The 21,355-nt window shown below is 30.8% G+C and overlaps 1 protein-coding gene across 2 annotated transcripts in view; it reads right to left on the bottom strand.

Moving 5' to 3' along the window:
• The window catches only part of LOC130891180 (alpha-2C adrenergic receptor), a 962,342-nt gene that overhangs the window by 9,831 nt on the left and 931,156 nt on the right, over nt 1–21,355 (bottom strand). For both annotated transcript variants that reach the window (XM_057795779.1, XM_057795780.1), the window contains exon 4: nt 4,290–4,475. In XM_057795779.1, coding sequence (XP_057651762.1) covers nt 4,290–4,475 — 186 coding nt within the window. The remainder of the gene's footprint in view (nt 1–4,289; nt 4,476–21,355) is intronic.

The following is a 21,355-nucleotide window of genomic DNA, read 5'->3' as shown; positions in this document are numbered from 1 at the left end:
CCATTTTCTCTTGATTTGTATATTCCATTTTCAGGTTTTTTAATACCGTCATCAAATATTTCATCGTCTTTTTAAAACGAAGGATAGATATTTCTCAACTGAAAAACTGTTTTCTAAGAACCAACAGTATAAATTCGAGTTTAAGTAATGAGCTGTGTGCACACTGCAAATGAATTATTCACAACTATCACAACTAATGGTTGGCTATGTTTTAAAATATATATGTCGGCGTTAAAACTTAATATCAAAGCACAATCAAAAAAGTTCAACTATACATATAATACTAATCCCTTATTGGCTAACCAACTTTTTACACACTTTGTCAATAATTTTTTAATATATTTTTCTCGTTTGCTAAACTCGTTTTTATCGGTTGATTATGATCTTTGATATAGCACTAGCAATCTAAGAAAAATACAAGTATATATTTAAGTATTATGCTACAATATATTCTGTATGTAATTTTCCACACTCATTTTCTTGATATTTCCATAAGTCTACAATATTTCATCGTTTCCTATAGCCTCATTTTGTTTCTATTTCTTTGATTTTTTCTTTCACCACATCTGCTCTCTGACGTTATTTTTCTTCGTATACATATTACGTTTCTTTGAATACATTAGGAAACACCTCGACACAACAAAAAACAAAATGATCTCAAAGAGTTTTTCAGCACTTTAGGAGACAAATTCATAGAAGTTGATCACAACTGCAAATGCAACATGTGGGGATTCAGAGTGTGCATAACTAGAGAAAAGTTACTGTATAAAATCATAGAAGCTAACCGTGTGAAAATCTCATAACGCAACTATATCTCCTAACTTATAATTAATGAGTACTAACATCTTAAGTTTGAGATCGGAAAATTTCAAGAAAACCCCCGCCTGTGCCAATACTTCAAATTATCTTAGATATTTACTAATTAATAGATGTCAGCTTCAAACCCCTTCATAGAAATTTTTCTATACGTTTGTATCACATAGAAATTTATATATTTATTGTATGACAAAGATTATGTATTATCTTGTTTCATATTAGTCTTAACGTCCCGATCAGATATTTCCATTACTTTCTCACATTTGTGGAATATATTGATTTTCGATAAAATTTCAATCGACCTTCGCCCAATTTAATTCAGAACAACTGGAAAGAGCAAAATTTCATTCTAAATTTTATATGAAATAAATAAGAATCAATTTTTATCTTTGACATCTCTACATTAAGAAAGTGATATTGAAAATATATGAAATCAATCGAGTGAAATTCTTAAAACGTATGATGAGAATATTCCTTTTCGCTTCAAAAATTTAATGAAAAAAGTTCACTCCGATAAATATGTACAGATCTCTTCTCAAGAAAAATATTTTTCAAGAACCTAGATAATTGAATCGGATGTGAAATTTTATTTACTCAAATTAAGTTCAAATATGCTTGAAAAAATTTATCATGATTATCAAATTAATTAAGGTTCAACAATTAATCAGAAAATTAATTCCAAAAATTGATTTACCAGGTTTGAAGAATTTTTTTCCTTTCAATGTAATTCTGAGATTAAAAAGATTATATTAAAATTTTGTTGGAAACAAACTTCTGAATAATTACAGAAACAACTTGAGTTAGGACACTCCAATACCAAACGTCTTTTAAATTGCATATTTATATTTATCGAAATCTGTAAACAACAAGAATAGGAAAGACTAAGACCGCATATGGTGGTGTGTAGATTGAATTGGAGGTGAAGACTCAAATCATGCAAAGATTCATTGCAAAAATAAAAAGGGGCGGAGTTATGGAAAAGAAAATCTACAGCTGTAATTGAACAAAAAAAAGGTATTGGAACAAAAAAATTGTTCATAGCCAGTTTCTTCACGTTAGCTTCCAACACATGGTCGCAAAGGCTTTGAAAACGGTTCAGCAATGTCTAAAGTAATCATTTCGAAAGGACTTCCAACATTGTACATGGGTGCCTTCCTCTTGCGATGTGGTCAAGGGAATACCACTGAGCCAAATAAGTCTTCAGTGCCGGTGAGAATCTTGAAGCTTATTGCCAGGTAGGTTGCCGATTTCTTTCCTTCCATAGCCAAATCATTTTAGGTGAGGATAATTCTTCTGATTTCCTTTTATACATTTGGGTGACTATTCTTCGTTGACCACTGTAGTTATTGTAACTACGGCTTTCTTAGATTAGCGCTATAAATCACACTAAAACGTTTTAGGGGTCTTTGACGAATATCAGGGAAAAATTCCTTGTTAGGGACATAATAGGGTGCGTGACTATTGCGCGTAGCATTTGTTTTGGAACCATGAAGGATTAGTACCCCATAGTTGTATGTTTGTTTGTCTATAAATAAAATATGGACATTCATATCTTGATCGTAACATAATTTGTTTTAAAATATGAATAGCAATTATAGTTGATCTCTTGGGCCTGAATCGATATTGACATTCTCCAAGATGAGTTTCCGTATACTTTTTTAATCTTTTATTGACGATGGAAGTGAATATCTTGTAGACCGTGTTTAGTAGGGTGACAGGTCTACAATTAGCGCACATATTTGAGTTTCCTTCATTGAATATGAGCCAGATGGCTCCATTATTCCATCCGTCTGGCATTTGGCCATTTGTTTGTTTTTCCAGACTAGTAGTGTCAACTGTAGTTCAACATCTCATTGACGATCTTATCTGGTCCTTCTGCTTTGGAGCTTCAATTGGAGCGTTGGCGGTTACTCTTCTCCGTCTATTCCATCGATAAATTGTTCAAATCATTTTCTTTTAATATATTTTCAAATTATTGTTCCCACCTCCTGCTATCTGCCTGCACTGTAGTTTTTTTCCTATATTGATGTTTAATTTATTGGAGAATGTTTGTATTATTCATTTCTAGTTCTTCCATTATTTCATTGATCCACACTTCTCTCTTGCTCCTGTTTAACTTGGCTCTTCTCTTCCTCAGTATTCTATATTTCTCAAAATCTTCCATTTTTCTTGTCATCAGGCATGTTACTCTTACCATTTTCTTTTCACTTATAGCTTTTTCGCAATCATTAAACCTTTGATTTTTCTTTCCTTCACTGTTTTCAATTTGTAATGTGCTATTTGCTGTGTCCAGAATATTTTTCTTTATATATTCCCAGTTCATGTCCATTCCTTCAGAGGTTATCTTAAAAAGTCTATCCAACTTATTGACGATTTCCTGTGACAATCTTTTAGCTTTTCTATATTCCATCTCTTTTTGTTTGCTTTGGTATTTTTTTGTTGATACAGCTTCACCAGAAATTGGTTTAAATCGGCATTTGTCCCTTGAAATGATCATACATCATAAATAAGTTTTTCTCTTTTTTTTATATCAAAACGTGGTCTATTTAATCTCCTCTCGTTTATTCTGGGATTATCCATCAAATATTGTTATCTATTGACAGTTTTGATTTTCGGCCAATAAGCTACATGTGATGGAGTTTGTTGCCTAGTTGCTTTGTAAATAAATGTTCCCTCCAGGTTGAACGTCTATCCTACCTAGGTATTTCGCGTCCTCTGCTTGTGAAAATGTATTATAGTTAATTTTTACAAGTTTCTCTTCGTAAAGTGAATGTTATGTGTACTGATTTTGCTTCTCTGGCTTTGATACGCCATATTTTTAACCAGCATTGTAGTTTGTTTAGGATACTTTGTAGAATGAATATTGAAGTAGGTGAATCTGCTGTATACATCAGGTAAAGAATTGACTTACAGTGCGCTCTACCACACTTAATCAAAAGCTTGGGGTATGTCAAGGAAATCTGCAGAACAGTATCTTTTGTCATTCATATCCTTATTAATATAGCAATTGAGTTTATGGAATATCATGTGAAAATATTGAGTATACTTCAAGAACAAAAAATGTTATAGTGATACATTTACAATAATAAAGTTGATTTCCAACAAAAGATTTGTCATCGATGTGAATATCAGCCGTATTAAAAAACCCGTCGAAATTAAAATCTGTTTTTGAGAAAGCTTGAGCTTTTCCAACTCCAAACTCACAGTGATGATGAAGAATACAATATAATTCAAGAGAAAAAAATATCTTCACTTATAACCCGAGAAACACCTTGTACATCATGATAAAAATCACAAGTAATTTTATTCAGGAGCCTTTAATATTAACTATTCCCTCTGGCAAACATTTTCTCATGAAGGGTAAATGAAAATCATTTTCTGTAGACCGCCCGTTCTACAAGTCGTAGTTAAAGTAAGTATTGCTCGAAGGCATCTAAAGAAATAACTGGATAAAATCTTTGTCATGTACTCACCCCAGGGCTGTTAGAAAAGCTGGTGACGGCATCCTGAGGTTGTTTTCGAGGTGGCTTACGAATCCCCCTGCGGGCCCTAGCTTTTGCTGCGTAGTAAATTCGTATGTACACAAATACCATGATACAAGATGGAATGTAGAAAGATCCCAACGCCGAGTATACTACGTATCCCGGTTCTTCGCTAAGCTGAAACAAAAACACAAACATTAGCTCAGTGTTATACTCAAGTTGTTATGAATATCATTGCACAAATTGATTTAGGATATTTATACCGCAATTTATTCTTTTCTCGACAATGAGGATACATAAAATACAGAGTGAGTTTCATTAATGGAACGCCTCAATTATCTCGGAAACGGCTTGTTAGATTTTTATAAATTTTTTAGTACAAGGGTCTTGTGATACGGCCGGTATTGTGGTTTCCTTTCTCCAGAAAAATAATGAACTTCGTTATTCCAAATGGATCACTTTTTTCGCTTTTTAAAATCCTTAAGAAATATTTATTACTTTCATCTATTGTTTCCTATACCTAAATGCCATAATTTAAGAGTTATAGTTTCGCGTTATCTCCACCGAAGTTAAAAGAATACATTTAGGTGGCTAGCTATGACTGCTACAATAACAAATTTGACGTTTAAATACATAATTATTGTTAAAATTTTATTGAAAGTCACAATGGATCGTTTATCTGAAAAAGAACGAATTGATATTTCAATGATATTAGGATATAGTAATATGCGTAGAACAAGAAACGTATAATATCTTTAATAATTTATATCCTCACTGAAACCCCATAACAAGATTTACTGTGAATTAGTGAAAAATTTTAACAAAACTGATTTAGTGAAAGATATATCAAAATCAAGGCGCAGAAAAACTGCCTCAACTGAAAACAAATCTTCAGATATTTGTGTCCTGTTAGAAGTCGATCTACTCTTAACTAATGGACAGATATATTTCACACATATGCGTGAAGAAAATTTCACGTGATAATAAATTCCATGCATACAAAGTAACGTTGGTTCAAGAGTTATCAGATGACAATTTTGTATCTAATGATGTAAAATTATCACAATCAAAACGATCCAAATTTTTCAATTGATGTTATGTTTTTCGATGAGGCTATTTTTCTATTGATGAAAACGTAAATCGGCATAATAGTAGATACTGGTCACGTAACAATCCTCGTTGGTTGCATGAATCTCACACCCAATATCCCGAAAAACTAAATGTATGGGCTGAAAAAATAGATTACAGAATAATTAGTGTCTTTTCTATTGTTTCGCAGCATTTAGATTCATTGGAATATAGTATTATACATGAGTTGGCTCGGATATTTTTAAATCCAAGTTTTACAATTATATTTGAAAAAACTTCATTATTAGAAATTTTCAGATAATAACAATATCCAAAACCACAATATTTGGCTATAACAAGATGATGCCTCACCTCACTATACGTGTGTGATGAGGCAATACCTGAATAATGTGTTTCCCAGGAGATGAATTGTAAGACGTGGTTTTATCGCTATCACCAGAGAATTCTTTAGACTATTTTCTGTGGGGTCACTTGAAAAATATCGTTTATGAGACAAAACCTGCCAATCGCATGGCTTGTCGTATTGGATGCAACAGGATGTGCAATAGATCAATTATATCACAAATCTCTGAGAAAACAACTTTTAATATTACCATGTGGAATTGATTAGTTTTAAATTCCCACAAAATATTCTATTGAGATTATCTTAATTGAAATTTGTAGATAACTCATTACGTAACTTCACTTTATTGAGAATCAGAAACAAAAATACATCTTAAATATTTAAACACAATATAATTATGTAGTGTTTGGAATAGGAATTAGATTTGTAGGGAAGCCCTCAAGATACACTTTAATTCTACATTTATCCATAATAATCGGAAATTATTCAGAAATAAGGTTTCCTAGTAAATATTTTACTATTGCATTGTTTTTGTTCCACCTAATTTCTCAAAGTATTGTTTGATAGAATATAAGGAGATCTATTTACCTTGCTCTTGGTTGTTCGGAATAGGAATTAGATTTGTATGAATACCCTCAAGATACAATTTAATTCCACATTTATACATAATAACAGAAATTATTCAGAAATAAGGTTTCCTAGTCAATACTTCACCATTGGATTGTTCTTGTTCCACCTAATTTCTCAAAGTATTGTTTGATATAATGTAAGGAGATCTATTTACCCTGCACGTTCATGAGTCTTTATTGAAATCTCGAGAAGAAAATAATTGGTTAGTAGTCGTAATGATTTGTGGAACATATCAGAACCAATTTCAAACAGTAATATGACTGAAGATACTTAATCAACGAAGATGTTCAATCAGGCATTAAATTGAAGGTCTCTTTTATCTGTGATAAATAAAAGCTGAGCACAAGCGTTCATAGTTTCTACAAATTCATATAATGCATGACAATTTACTATTCATTCTTGACAATTCATTCAGAGTTCAATAGAAGTTTTGAGCACGTCATAACAAAATTTAGAGAGAAAGTCACTACCAGTCAAGGACTTGGCAAAACTCAATCTGAAGGGATGTTTCTGTGAACTGCTGGTCATGAGCTACTCAGTGATGGTGTCAGAATCCAGGGAGTTGTCGTTAGTGAGCATATTAAATTCTATTTTCATTTTGATCATTCTGTTTTTTTTTTCACTCTGCGAAATTTGAGAAATGGTCTAGATTTGGAATCAACCACAACAGGGATGAAGTAGGCAGGTTGATACCAATCACGGATCAATTCTTGCCAATGAACGGATAACCATCTACCCTCTCTCTTAATAATGGGAGTCAAGACGTCAAAATTCCAGCGTGACTCGACTCTAGTTCTTTTGTTCATAATTCTAGCCACGGAAACGTTCTCGTTATATATATATATATATATATATATATATATATATATATATATATATATATATATATATATATATATATATATATATATATATATAACAAACCTAATTTCAAATCAGAGGAAAAGAGTCAGCTGATGTCTTAAGCCAAAAGTAACTAGATTGCAACTTGCACGCAATAAGAATGGCACAAAACCGATAATGTCAAGATCTTGCATGAAACAATTAGATGAACCTGCACATGCTTTTGATCAAGAAACATTGCGTCTTGCATTGCATTGCACGTTGTATTGCATCACGTCTTAAGAAATAAAAAATTTGAATATTGAATTGGGAATTTCCATGAAATTTATGTTTTTACAAGAATCTACAACATTTAAAACCGCCGAATCTTAACTAATTACTAGGTACTCGAAAGCTTGGGATATATTTTGAAGTTAGCACATTTTGCTAACTGATTTATAGAGGTTATTATCGTTTGATTTCCTATGGCAATCAAATACCAAAGTGTATTTTCTTTAATAGGTAGTTCAATCGTCAAAATAATAACGTATTCGTCATCAGGGAATAAAATAAACGTCAATTGTGGTGAAATACATTTTTAAAAAAATGTTAAAATTACTTTCAGCAAACAACAATTGAAATTACAATAAAACATAAATATTTATTCTGTTCTAATTGATTCCCTGACCATGAATACGTAGAAATTTGAAAAGAATAAACTTCGATGTTTGTTTACCACATTCCTAGAACAGTCAAGTTCATAAACTAGTTGGAAACTACTTAGTTTCGATTTACGTATATGATTTATATATGATATTTTAATTGTCTATTCCACCAATTCGTATGCTCTTGCAGCGTCAATAGATAATTTGAATGTGTAAGCCCACGGAATCCAATGTTTCTACTTATAGGTCTTACCGTCAAAATATTGCTTGTCCCATAAAAACATTAGTAATTTTGGTCTGAGAAAGGAGAAGTATTACTATTGTTAAGAAAATATTTGAATTCATCTTTTCGTCATGCACTTCTGGTATTTTTCGTAGAAGGCGATTGATGGGGTGAAAACTGTGAGAGACATATCTTTTAAAAATGCCTTTAAATGATGTCTCAAACTTCTCAATTCATTCTGATAACCTCCCAATTCATTTAATTCTAATGTTTGAAGGCCAGTATCAACAAATCCTATCATGCTTCCTCTTGTGTAAAAAAACTGAACTTACAATTTTGAAAGCAAACTTCTCATAAATTACTGAAGATAATTTTTTTTATTTTGTCTTGCCTGACTATGGAGGCTGTACAAATTCTATCATAATAAAATATTTTCTTTTCCTATTAATTGTTTTAATAGGGTGTTCACTCTTCTAAAAATATGTATAAACTTCTCGAACATTCGTGATTTGTGCTTGTTTCCTAAGATTCTCATCTAGATTTTGTTTTGTGTATCAAATTGAACAAAGAAAAGTTTTTAATCAATTATATATTATCCATTTTGCTCAATGACCTTTTGCCATCTTTCTTTCAAACTCATAAAATTTCTGCTCCTTATCAGCAAAAAACTGAACCAGATGCTATTGAACTTACTTTTCATGCAAAAGGGACAACATGACATATTCATTTGCTTATCAATAGATGTTACATAAATAGTAAACCAACGACTAGTATTCATAACATTACAACTTACAGATGCCCAAGATAAAGTATTGCAAGGTAAATAGAGTAGAAGGGTCACAATACAGGTATTTGCCCTCCCCCTACATCTCTTTCATATTGTGCACCATAAAGATGTGAAAATCAGAGAATTCGTAGTTTAACTATATGAGATTCATAAATTATTTGTGCCTAATAATTATTTCTGTAAGAGAAAATCTCTCGTAAATTTTATGTTCAAATGTATGCAAAAAATTAAATTATAATAATGAAGATTTAACGGTTATAATTTTAATTCACAACATGTCAAACTGAGAAGAGGGTGTAGAATTTACAATATATATAAATATACCATTTTTGAAAAAATCGCTTACATACATAGATAACCGGATTTATCAAAAATTGTAATCAATAGAAATCGAAAAATTAGCAAGTTACCGTACTTTATGATCAATAATCAATTTTTCACATTGAAATAATCATTAGTTCTCTTTGTAAAAGCATCGAAAATTGTATTCATAGTTGTAAAGCCTAGCTGTCGAACAGAAAAAGGAAAGTTTCCATAAAGTTAGGACAGTCTTTTATCTGACAACTTCCTGACATAATTGCTTAACACAGAATGAAGTTTAGAAATGTAATTGTATTACTGTCTACCGTCGTAGTCCTTTGCGAGGATTTAAAAAGTAAAGTAAACTTTAATAACAGGAAAAGTTTACAAGGTTAGCATTAGAAAAGTTTCGAAGTACTTCCGGTCGACTTTAATTATTTTCTCTGTTGAGTTGAAATTAAGGCTACATATGTGAGGATTCAGCATTATCCTTCAGTATCCTTTATACTGAGATATGAAAATTCACGCTCTGTCTCAATTGAGGAGAATTGTTTTTCTAATAAAAATTTCTTCATATTTGGATCAACGTTCAGGATATGTTGTGAATCTCTTGTGTTTTTTTATTTTCATAAATTGTTCTGCTACTTGAACTTATGATGTCTTTTATTTTGATTGATAATGAAAAAACTTGTTTATTCATTTATTCACACCACCCAAAGCTCATATGAATAATCAATATCTAGTTGTGAGTCATAAAAACGTTGGAAATTCACAAACCATTCATTCAATTGGTATAATATAGAAAAAAGCTTAAAATAATAGTTGCTGATACCACTATATAGGCGATTGCTGGATAAAACACTATTATTGGTTCAATATACACCAAGTAGGTTGGAGGAGAGGGTCCACCTCGGTATTTGCCAGGTTTCGCTAGATTTTGAAAAATTTTTCTTCCAACATATTTTCACAATACAGAAATCCAGTATAACCTTTTCCTCTACATTTCTATAATCCCTCATTTTAAAACAAGCACATTAGGCACTTCAATTGAATATTCAGATTCTCAACGCCATCCCTCGAATCACAAAGTGTCTCGTTTTGAAATGCTATGATTCTAAAATTAAAACGCAATGCCCATGGTTTACTAACGTGTCATTTTTTCTGGTACAAAAAAAATTAATCAAGACAATTATTTCAATGAATCTATGCCTTCTTCAAATACTTTTAGTTTTATGGGAGAATCTGTATATGTATCAACTTAATAGATATTTCTGGTTTCTTATCATGGACAAAAAATATCACAATTTCTTACAAATTTTTTTGGAATCGAAAATGTTCGAGTAAATCATTTTTGTCTTGGAGAATTCATTGAAATCGAGAACTTTCTAGGCAAATTGTGTTATTGTATAGTGAAAATTTAAATTTATTCTGTTAATAATGGATGTGCCTCAACTTTTAACATGACATGTGACGAATGAAGAAGCCGCTAGAATCATGGCGCTCATAGATGGCCGCAGTCAAAGATACGTCGCCGGGGTAATTGGAGTTCAACAAAGCACCATATCCAGAGTTCTTAATCGCTACTAAAAAACAGGGCAGCTAAGCAGAAGACCCGGACAAGTCCGCGGAAGGGTAACTTCGGTAGTAGATAATTGTTATTTCAGGATAACGGCGTTAAGAATTAGGCATACCACCGCTCGAATCCTGCAAACAAATCTGTTGGCTGTTCGTAATGTCCGAATAAGCCTACAAATAGTTCGAAATAGGCTGAGAGAAGCAGGTATACGAGCTAGAGTGCCAGCTAGAGGTCCACGTCTTACCAGAGACATAGCAAAATTTTGTCTGTATTCATCAGATAGGCGTGTACCACTATATAGGCGACGTGGTGAATGACACGATCAGGTTAATTTTTGTCAAACTGAAAGCTAACCAATATCCTAGAGCCCCATGTGCCTCACATCGGTGACCACTTTGTGCTAATGCACGATTATGCTCGTCAACATGCTGCTAGAGTGGTTCGGTAGTACTTAGAAGAGGTCGAGATACCCACCCTGAATTGGCCTGCACGTTTCCCGGACCTTAACCCAATAGAGCATGTCTGGGACCATCTAGGATGGCAAATTCAGCAACATCCGGCACCAATAAGAACACTAGATCAAAATGTTCCTTTTTAACTTTTGGGAAAACATGCCGCAAGGATACATCCAAAACCTGTTTAGTAGCCTTCCAAGACGAATGGTAGCTGTAATTAGAGCTAGGGGCGGCAACACACGCTATTAGAAATTCAGTGGCTGGTTTTAGTTTAAGCACCGTTCATTTTTTTGTATAGATGTTTTGTACAATTTTTTTGATATTTTTTATGTTTTGATAAATCAAACTTTTTGTCCTCTGTAGACTAAACTGATACATGTTGCAAAAGGCGTAACTATTGGTTTTTTAATTATTAATAATAATAAAATTCGAAAAACAGGCAACACATTTGAAATATTTGAAAAATAATGAGTGAATTTTTGTGGGGTGTATAGTATATTCCATTACCGAACGAATTGTGCGAGAAGAACAGTGAAGTTAAAAATCAGATTAATGAATATAAACATCTCCATTCTTCGAACGTACTATAGCTAATAGAGAAAATAAAAAAAAATATGAAGATGGTATTTGAAGTGATATAGCAATTTCATGTGGTATTAATTCGATTTAGATTCTACAACAAGTACAAGACACTTTTAGTACAGGTAATAACTGAAGATTACTCATACAAAATGATTACCATGGTGTGAGATTATGATTGATACACTTTTTTCACCGCTAATAGTTACAAACTGCAGTTAGTGAGACAAATTCAACATCTTCTTTGCCAATCATGTGAGGAGAATAGACAATATCTCAATAGACAAGACTATGCAATGCATTGCAAGGAGTTTAATTAATGAGTTGTATCATCACCCAACTTAAGGTTTCGGAACTCCTTTCTGTGGTATTATTTAAAGAACTGAATGTATAATAACGACATAATTTCGAACGTTACAATTGTAACGTAAATCGTTCGACAAACAATATTAGTTTTCCATTTATCGATTCTTCCCATTTAGTTCTCTTTGTATACTCGAGATATTTTGTTTTGAAATTTAATATACCACTCTGATTCTATATTTGATTAAATTATCAATTTTTGCCACATTGGTTTCGAGACACTTTTGTATAGCAGAAAAAATTAGGTTATATATTAGGAAAAAAATTGCGTATGTTAATTAAGAGTTGTTGCACTATGAATTGATTTAGAATTTTTCCTCTCAGAAAATCCATCCATTGATTGAACTATTCTATTGATATGACTTCTAAGGGGGATGTTTTTGGCTAGTTTACCATTTATTGATGGCAAATTATTCCGAAAACGAGGTTTCTAGAACGTGTTGATGGTATATTAAAAGAGTTACATGCAGCCGTATAGAGTCGGTTAACAATTTGATGATGGGAACAAATCGGGATAATGACAATTAAACTAATAGAATAGAATAGAAAGACAGATATGAAAATCATGAGGGAATAATAGGCAATTAAAAATAACATCAAATAAACTCGCGGAGCACTGCAAGAAAAATATAAACATTAGTTTAAAAGATAGAAGTTCTCAAACATAATCGCATTAGGTTATTTTATTTCCTGTGCCATTATCGGTCCTCTTCCTCAATACGCTTGAATTTCTCCTCTCAACCTTTTTTTTAATTTCTGTTTCTTCATCTGTAATTCTTCCCCCCTATTTTATTAATTCGACATTTATCATGTGTTGTGATATAAATCATTCATATTTTGGTTATTTGGTCGGTCTTCTATAATCCTCATTGAACTATAATTTTTTTTCTTTCTCTTTGTTACTTACGACGATCAAAAATAGACAGGACGCGAGTAGTCAATTATGGGGTTATCCAAAGCTTCGTTTAGTTTCTGTTATACAAGTATGCATAATACTCATCAATATTGAATTTAAAGATGTTAAAATTTTTCTAGCAAGTTTTTCACGATGTTCCATCAATATTTCAGCTAATGTTTATGTAAGAGCATCGGTATTTATTTTTTTTCCTGAAATAAACTGAACATAATTTACATTCGTGAATAATCAAAATTTTACTTTCAATTGATATTACCAAATATCCATAGTTGTTCATTATCTCAATGTGTCCTGCAATTTGACTTCAATCAACAAATAATGAAATTGAAATTATTCAATGAAAATTTAATTCTGCTTTTATAGCGAATTAATTGAAACATTCATGAGCATGTTATTCATCGATTTGGAAAATATTCCATGTCAACAATCACTCTGATACGAACAAGTTAAATGCATAACTTTTTCATATGAACGGAAAGTGAGTTTGACTCCTGTGTATTGTAGTGAAATTTCATAAAAGCATTTCAATTGAATTTGTTCAAAAATAAATACTATTAAATTGGATAGCACAGGATGCAACTGCGATAATAATCCATTGTTATTGAATGCAATGTAAATTGTTGAAATTATAAATATAATTTGCGCAGTATCAAATATACAAATTTCACTCAACGTTTGAATACATCGAATATAATTATTAATAATGTCACCTTAGGCTACTATGACTACCAGAACTACAGAGGAATAACTTTAACAACTATATACCCCAAGTAAATGAAAGTATTCATTACATTGAAAAAATAATGGAGCAAGTATGAAAGATTCACAGCGTAACTTCAGAAAATGAAGGAATACTCAAGATCAAATCTATCACAAGCAAATGTACAAAATTGTATAATATGATAACGTGAAACGTGGACAAAAACTTGCGAAACATTTTTGCCAGTGTATGAAATAGTACAAGAAACTATTCTAGAAGTCAGAAGAATTTGTATCCTAGGAAAGACACGACGAAGAAGTAAGCTCAACATTTTCCAACACAATACAATGTGTGTTTCCTGACGATTAGATGATATTTACATGAAATGAAAAAAAAAGTTGATAATATAGAGATCAGGACCAAGAAAACAAAACTTATATCGACATTTGGATATAGATGATGTAGAAATCGACTTTTTGAGACTCGTAACATAGACGACGATAAGGAATAAAATAAGAAACGAATTATTAATAGAAGGAATGTAGATGAATCAATAATAACAACTAATCTCTAAAAATCGATGATTTACTCACATAATTATCCATGAACATTGTCCCATTCCACAATTTGTTGATAATTCCATTACATTACAAAGTTATATCAGATATTTTCGCTCCATTTCAGAGATATAGATCAATTCCTGTAAATTCTATTTCTATTCCAGTATGAAGAGAAAGATATTTTATTGAAAGTTAGGATAGAAATTTCTCGTTAAGATCGAAATTAAATTGGTCCAATATATACTGTAATTGAATCAACCCAAAACTAGGTAAACTATTCTAGCTCAGCTCCATGCCTTCAATTGCTTATTATTATTTTTGAAAGGTTCATCATCTAGGGCAGGTATGAGAGTTAGCTCCATCCCCACTGATTTTATACTCAAAAGTAGCGTTCTAATGTGTACATAGTTTTTATAATATACATGAGAGCAAAAAAGTTTTGTTTCGTCAGCAGTCTTTTTGAACTGCAGCGAATATTCAGCAGATTCAACAATCCCAATTAAGAAGAAATGAACGATCTTATGAAAGAACTGAACCTTTAGAATGATTCTGCTAAAATACTTGATGCTCTAAAAACTTGCATATATGTGATTTTGTTGTAATGGGAATTCTATAACTTCTTAAGTCGACATGATTCTAAGAGAGGTGAAAAAATCTTAATTTATTCCATATATGTTGTAATTTTTCCAGATAATTGTCCCAATTATTTGGTAACAACAATGATTCTTCAGTGGGAACCAAATTGAGCTGACACAATGTATAGAAATGATTGGGTTAATGGATTATTTTGATGAAATGGGAAAATATTCCCTATATCATGTCTCTCTCTAAGGACGTCATTCTGGCCAGTGACGGAGTAGATTTGAAAATAAAGGCCTTAGTGGGATTCAATTTTCAAATATATGAAATATCATGAGAATGTAAAAATGAAAGATTTGGTCCAATGGTTTTGAACGTCCCGTGTATCAAATACTGCATAAAATTTAAAACCAGAACAGTGTAACAATTAATCATTGAGTTTTGAGAACAGCTCCCAGGTTTTTTATCATCTTAACCAAAAAAAGGGTACATGAATATATTAGTACGTCATTCTCTTCATGGTACTGATTTGATGGATCTGATTTCATTAGGTTTTAGTTTTCTATCGCCAAGTGGGTTACTCATTTTTTATCAAATTCTCTTGATTGCTTTAAAACATACTTGTTTGTTTTGTAGGCTTTCAAAACTTTGACGTGGTTATTTTGTTTGAAATATTTTTTGTTCCTTCCATAATTATGTTCGATAGGAGTGACTTTTTTTATCATTTTGACATTTAATTTTGTTTTTGTAGTTATTTTTTTAATCATTTTTTAAATCCCACATCCTATTTTCGATGTTGCATGTCTTGAACAAGTATAAATTCACTGCAAATTTTGGTCCTAAACTTAAGATTTTCGCTACGTATTCAGGAATTGTTTCATTTGTGATATTTTATAGTCATAAAGAAGGTAGTGATTGCTTGTTTTTTATTTCTTTTCTTTTCCTATAAATTTTTCAGTATATTTTCATATCTTTGCTTCACTTTATTGGAAAGGTTTTTATTCTTCTTTTTACAACGTTTGATAACTTTATTTGAAACGTTATTTGGAAGTACCTATGAAAGGAAATTCCGATTTGATTCAGGATATTTTCATTATTGATCTTGATAATCGTAACCAGTGATAAGAATATTGAGGATTTTTTTCATAAAGCTGGGCAGTATGTGATTTTCGAATTTACACTTCAAGTTCACATTTTCGAACGTTATATGTCCTATTTTGAGGTTCATAAATGTTGTTATGACTAATATTATATTTTGATAGGTGTTCCTCATCGACACATGTCTTTCATGAAAGACATTCTATGCATTATGAAGCCAAAGTTTTGACAACAGACAACAACTACAAGAAATATCGTATATTGCCCAAAAAGATCATTGGTTTTATTATAAAACTAATCTAAATAACCTAAGTCTAAATTATGCATATCTTTTAGACCATCATCGACCATTAACCTTACCTAACCTATTAAATTCAACTTCATTACGAATATTAGATAACGAATTAATCTAAAATTTAATGTCATTCATAATCGAACCTATAAATATTTAGCTCCATTCAAAATGATCAAGCCTATAAAAACTTGATGTCATTCATAAACTAATCAATCAATATTTAATATCATTCACAACAACCTAACCTTATCTAACCCATAAAAATTTAACGACAATTAATGTAAGTAACTCTCATTATTGTTCCACTTTTATTTATATTATTATCTTAAGTATTCTTAAGCTTGGAAATTTATAAGTATATTGGAATTAGTACACTTTGTTGTTTAATTTTACTACAATTCCACTACGTAAACACTCATATTCTGTCTGGCAAATATTCGGTTCCGATTCAAATATACATTTAAAAGTGGATAGATAATATGTTTTAAATTACTGAGCATGTCTCATATATGACCTAATAATTTAATTAATATACCCTGGAAAATCTTGAATGTTAAAGACAAACTCGATTTGCATTGTTGTATAAATCATAGCCGTGTGCGTAATGATTGATTAACGAAGCCATTAGCACATCGGAAATAGAAATCACTTTGGGGCATAGTGAAAGCATTAAATCATTTGGGTAGGATGTCGAATAGTATTCCCGGATTCAATTATATACTTTGAAATGTTTCATTATAGTCCAGAAGCCGGTAACACTGAAAGTCTCGTCATAACGGAATCGAAAGATTTTTATTTAAATAAATAGAATATAAGTATAGGAATAAATTAAGCTTGGTATGCGTAGATTCCTATTGCCGAAAAAATGTTCTACCGTTATCACGATTATCAATTTTTTTGATGTATTCCAATCGACAGTAAATTTTATTGGCTTTTAGAAAAAAATCAAGCAAACCACTTTTTTGCCGGAAGGGTCTGGCATACCTATTTGAAGTGTGTGATGAGGGCAAAAATTTCTCTATCATGCCGAAATTTCCATTTTATTAATTTTTATATAATTTAAAAAAATATTTTGGTATGCGCGATCAAAAACTGCCGGAAAAATTCCGTATACCCGAAGTGCATAAACTATATTAGCATCTATACCAAAATGTACATTGTTCAATAAATTTATTTTGGAATAACATGATGATAATTTGATAATTCAAGAAATAATAGGAGAATTTTTATTTTAGATAATTGAAACAATTAAATAATATTGAAATAATTGACAGAAGTTTATTCTCAAAATTAGTATATTTATTGATAATCATCGAAATTAATTTCACAACGGGTTTCATTTACTGATTCTTCACTTTCTTTTTAATTTAATTGGCCGCTAAGGCAATCCCACTAAGAATATTTTCAACTTTTGAAAATGTTGCTGGTCCTTTATACCACAATGGCTCCAGCTTATTTTATTGATTCAGTTACCAGCCCAGTCTATATCATACATTTCGTTGGTAAATATTTGCATAAGATCTGTTTTCTCTTCGTCAATGATGTCTTCCGGATCCGTTAAAATGTTCAAATATTCATTATTCATTCAAATATATTTTGGTATTTTATATTGTATCAATATAAAGATGCAACACTTTCCAAAATGGAGAACAGTACTTTGTACTGAACTATATTATGTATGAAAAAAAACCTTCACCAACAAGAGTAATTTTACAAGAAACATAATAATTATTGATGTAATATACTAGATCATCATAATTATGTAACAGCGGTGATTCGAAAAAAAGCTTTACTCTAAAATAAGTGTATTGCACATCGTACATTTTGGAGTAGATGTTAATATAGTTTATGCACTTCAAGGTGGTATGCGGGATTTTTCCGGTAGTTTTTGAGCGCGCATATCAAGATATTTTTAAAAATTACATAAAAATAAATGAAATGAAAAAAGTTTCCGGCATGATAGAGAAATTTTAGCCCTCATCAAACACTTTAAATAGGTTTGCGAGACCCTTCCGGCAAAAAAGTGGTTTGCGTGATTTTTTTCTAAAAGCCAATAAAATTTACGGTGGAATACATTTAAAAAATTAATATCCGCGTTGGCAGTAAAACATTTTTAATTTTTTCAATATTTTATTGTTTCTTCAATAGGAATCCATGCATACCGAGCTCAATTTAATCCTATACTTATGTTCTATTTATTCAAAAAAAAATATTTTATTTGCGCTTTGACGGGACTTTCCGTGTTACCGGCTCATCGCCTATTAATTCAATGAAATAAATCTCACATATAAACAGGTAACTCTTTTTTATTATTTACTTATCAATATTAATGAATTTCAAAATTAATTATAGTATATATCATTGCGCGAAAGTCTAAGATAATATTATATTAATATTATTATTATTATTATTATTTTTATTATTAATAATATTATTATTATTATTATCATTTTTATTACTATTATTATTATTATTATTATTATAAGGAAAATAACAATACTTTCAGTCATCTAATAATTTTGTATCCATTAGTTCTTAATAATTAGTTACGAAATGAAAAATATGATTCATTAACAAAAGTTTCAACTATATAACCACTTATTTTGCGACGACAAACAAAAAGAAGTTTTTTTTTCATAGCTTCTTTAGAAGATACTGAATCTCCACAAAGTATACATTATCGTAATTTAACAATTTCTTGTGTTGATCTATAGCAAGTTTAAATAAAATTTTTTATAAAAAAAATTTCATATGGGTTCATTTGATCATTTTTTCTTCATAATGTCTAAAACATATTTCGTTTTGCCAGATCTACAGGAATTAAATGAAAAAATCCCGAGCTCATTACATGCTCTCCTGTGAAGACATATGGCTAAAACACACGGACGGACGAACAAAACGCTAGTAATACATAGCTAATAACAGCTGGAACATTTAAATTGACTTCACTTCGGATGATATGTTGCTAAAAACCTCTTAAGAAGAAACCTATGCTCTATTTTTTTAATGGTGTTTTCGACAAATTTCTCAACCCTAAACTAGAAGATACATTTTATATTTAGCTATGAATATAAATGAGTTAACATCATTGAAGAAATCGATATTAGTATATGAAAATGCAGTTAATAAATGGAACTATGCACTTGAGCGCTCAAACCCATGGTTGTTAAATATCCTTATAGATATTTTACAATGAAATATTACCGTGATGTAGTGTTGTTGGAACGTTTTGATTTCTCTAGATCTGGGAAAATTTTTCCTCATATTTTTTGGAGAGAAGTATAATATAGATAATTTTCAAGAGACCCATAATACCAACATTTATTTAACCAACAAAAACTAAATGGGGATGATTCTAATCGCAATTAGTCGATTCCCTGCCCCTTTAGCATTGTAGTTTAGACCGACATTCGAAGTCTATACTGATGTATGTGTACATGAAATCAGTGCACATGTAACTCGCGAATTTAATGATCAATGTTGGAATTTTGATAAAATGACAAACAGAAACATGCAACAATCAAAGATATCAATTTTTTTCTTCCTTCTAAGGAGAATGAATGTGTTCCGAAATTTGAAGGCTTCCAAAATAAAGTGTATCAAATATGAAGCTCAATGCAGAAGTCGAACGACAGAACGACAGAAGAGAGAACGACAAACTGGAAATGATATCAGATTTTAGACTAATTTAAGGTTCACCTACTTGAATTATTGATTGGAAATAAATTGCAGGTGGATCTTCCAGATAATAGTTTAACTGCCCTTGCAATGTTATCCATGAACAACGATTTCAAACATCCCAAATTCAAATGAGTTAGTTATTTATGAATTGATACTGTAAAAGGACAGATGCATTAAGATTCAGTTTAAGGCGTGTTTATGAAGTATGAAAATTATTATGAAAATGATAAAAATATAATTTTTAGGCGTAATCCATTGGCGCCTATTTTTTTCAACCTTGAACACCCCTAAGGTATTGAACTACGTGTCGAAGCTGATGTCGGCTCTTAATTTTTTGCTATAGCTAAATTCTGAAATTTGAAGCATCACATTGGACATATCAAAATGAATTATTATCATGATTTGTTCAATTCATCCATTTTTTAATATAGTTTTATTTAGATTCTTAGATTCCATGACATCCCAATTCAACATATGTTTATTTAGCAGTTTATGAGGTTATTAGGTGTATGCTAAATTTTTATTTATTTTCTACATAAAACATTATTCGATAGAAAAAGGTCGACCAAATCAACAGATACAAAAATGATTCAAATGTAAAACGAGACTGAAATTATATGTGCTCCAATCTTTGTTTTTAATTGATTATAAAATATTCTTCGATGAAAATAGACCCACTGAATTATGTAGATACATAACTGTCTTTCTGATTTCTCTTCAATAGTGTTTTTCATTCAATTCACCCTAAACCGGATAGTTGCTCTGCCTCTTTCCTTTTTCCAATTATTTCGCAGTAAAATTACGCATAATTCATTTTAACAATGCTTAAGCATTCAGTTTTGCAAGCGCCGACCTCCATTAAAATTTTATTACCAAATATAATTGTTCCCATGATCATTATTCACAATTCAAATATTCAGTTTCCCTTTCTAGATTCTGTAGTAATACGTATTTTATGTATTCACTCTTTAATTTGAATTTATTCTTTTATTATTACTATTCTATTATATTATTATCTATTGTCACCCAAAGTAGTGATTCTAAATGGATCATTTTTTACACAAATATCATGCCATCAACCACAGTCTATAACTAATCTCAACTACTTAACACAAGTACACGCGTGATGTATTTTGTACACCACCAAAACAATAAATGAAATTGAGTTAAATAAGATCAAATATGTATGCCATAAGTTTTACACATCAAAACTTTTTATAAAAACCAATTAAAAGTCTTTGTGAATAAAAAAACTACAAAATATGCATTTTTACATAAATTATACCTTACGAAGCATACCTTATTACATCTACCCACTAAATTTCATCTGTGATATTCCCGTTATTGTTGCATTCTAGACAAGTAATTACTTTATTTGCATGTTATTTCCACACAG

Source organism: Diorhabda carinulata, chromosome 3 (assembly GCF_026250575.1).
Source record: "Diorhabda carinulata isolate Delta chromosome 3, icDioCari1.1, whole genome shotgun sequence".
Classification (NCBI taxonomy): Eukaryota; Metazoa; Arthropoda; class Insecta; order Coleoptera; family Chrysomelidae; genus Diorhabda; species Diorhabda carinulata.
Note: the sequence above shows the minus strand (reverse complement) of the source record. Positions and strands in the feature narration are given on the sequence as shown.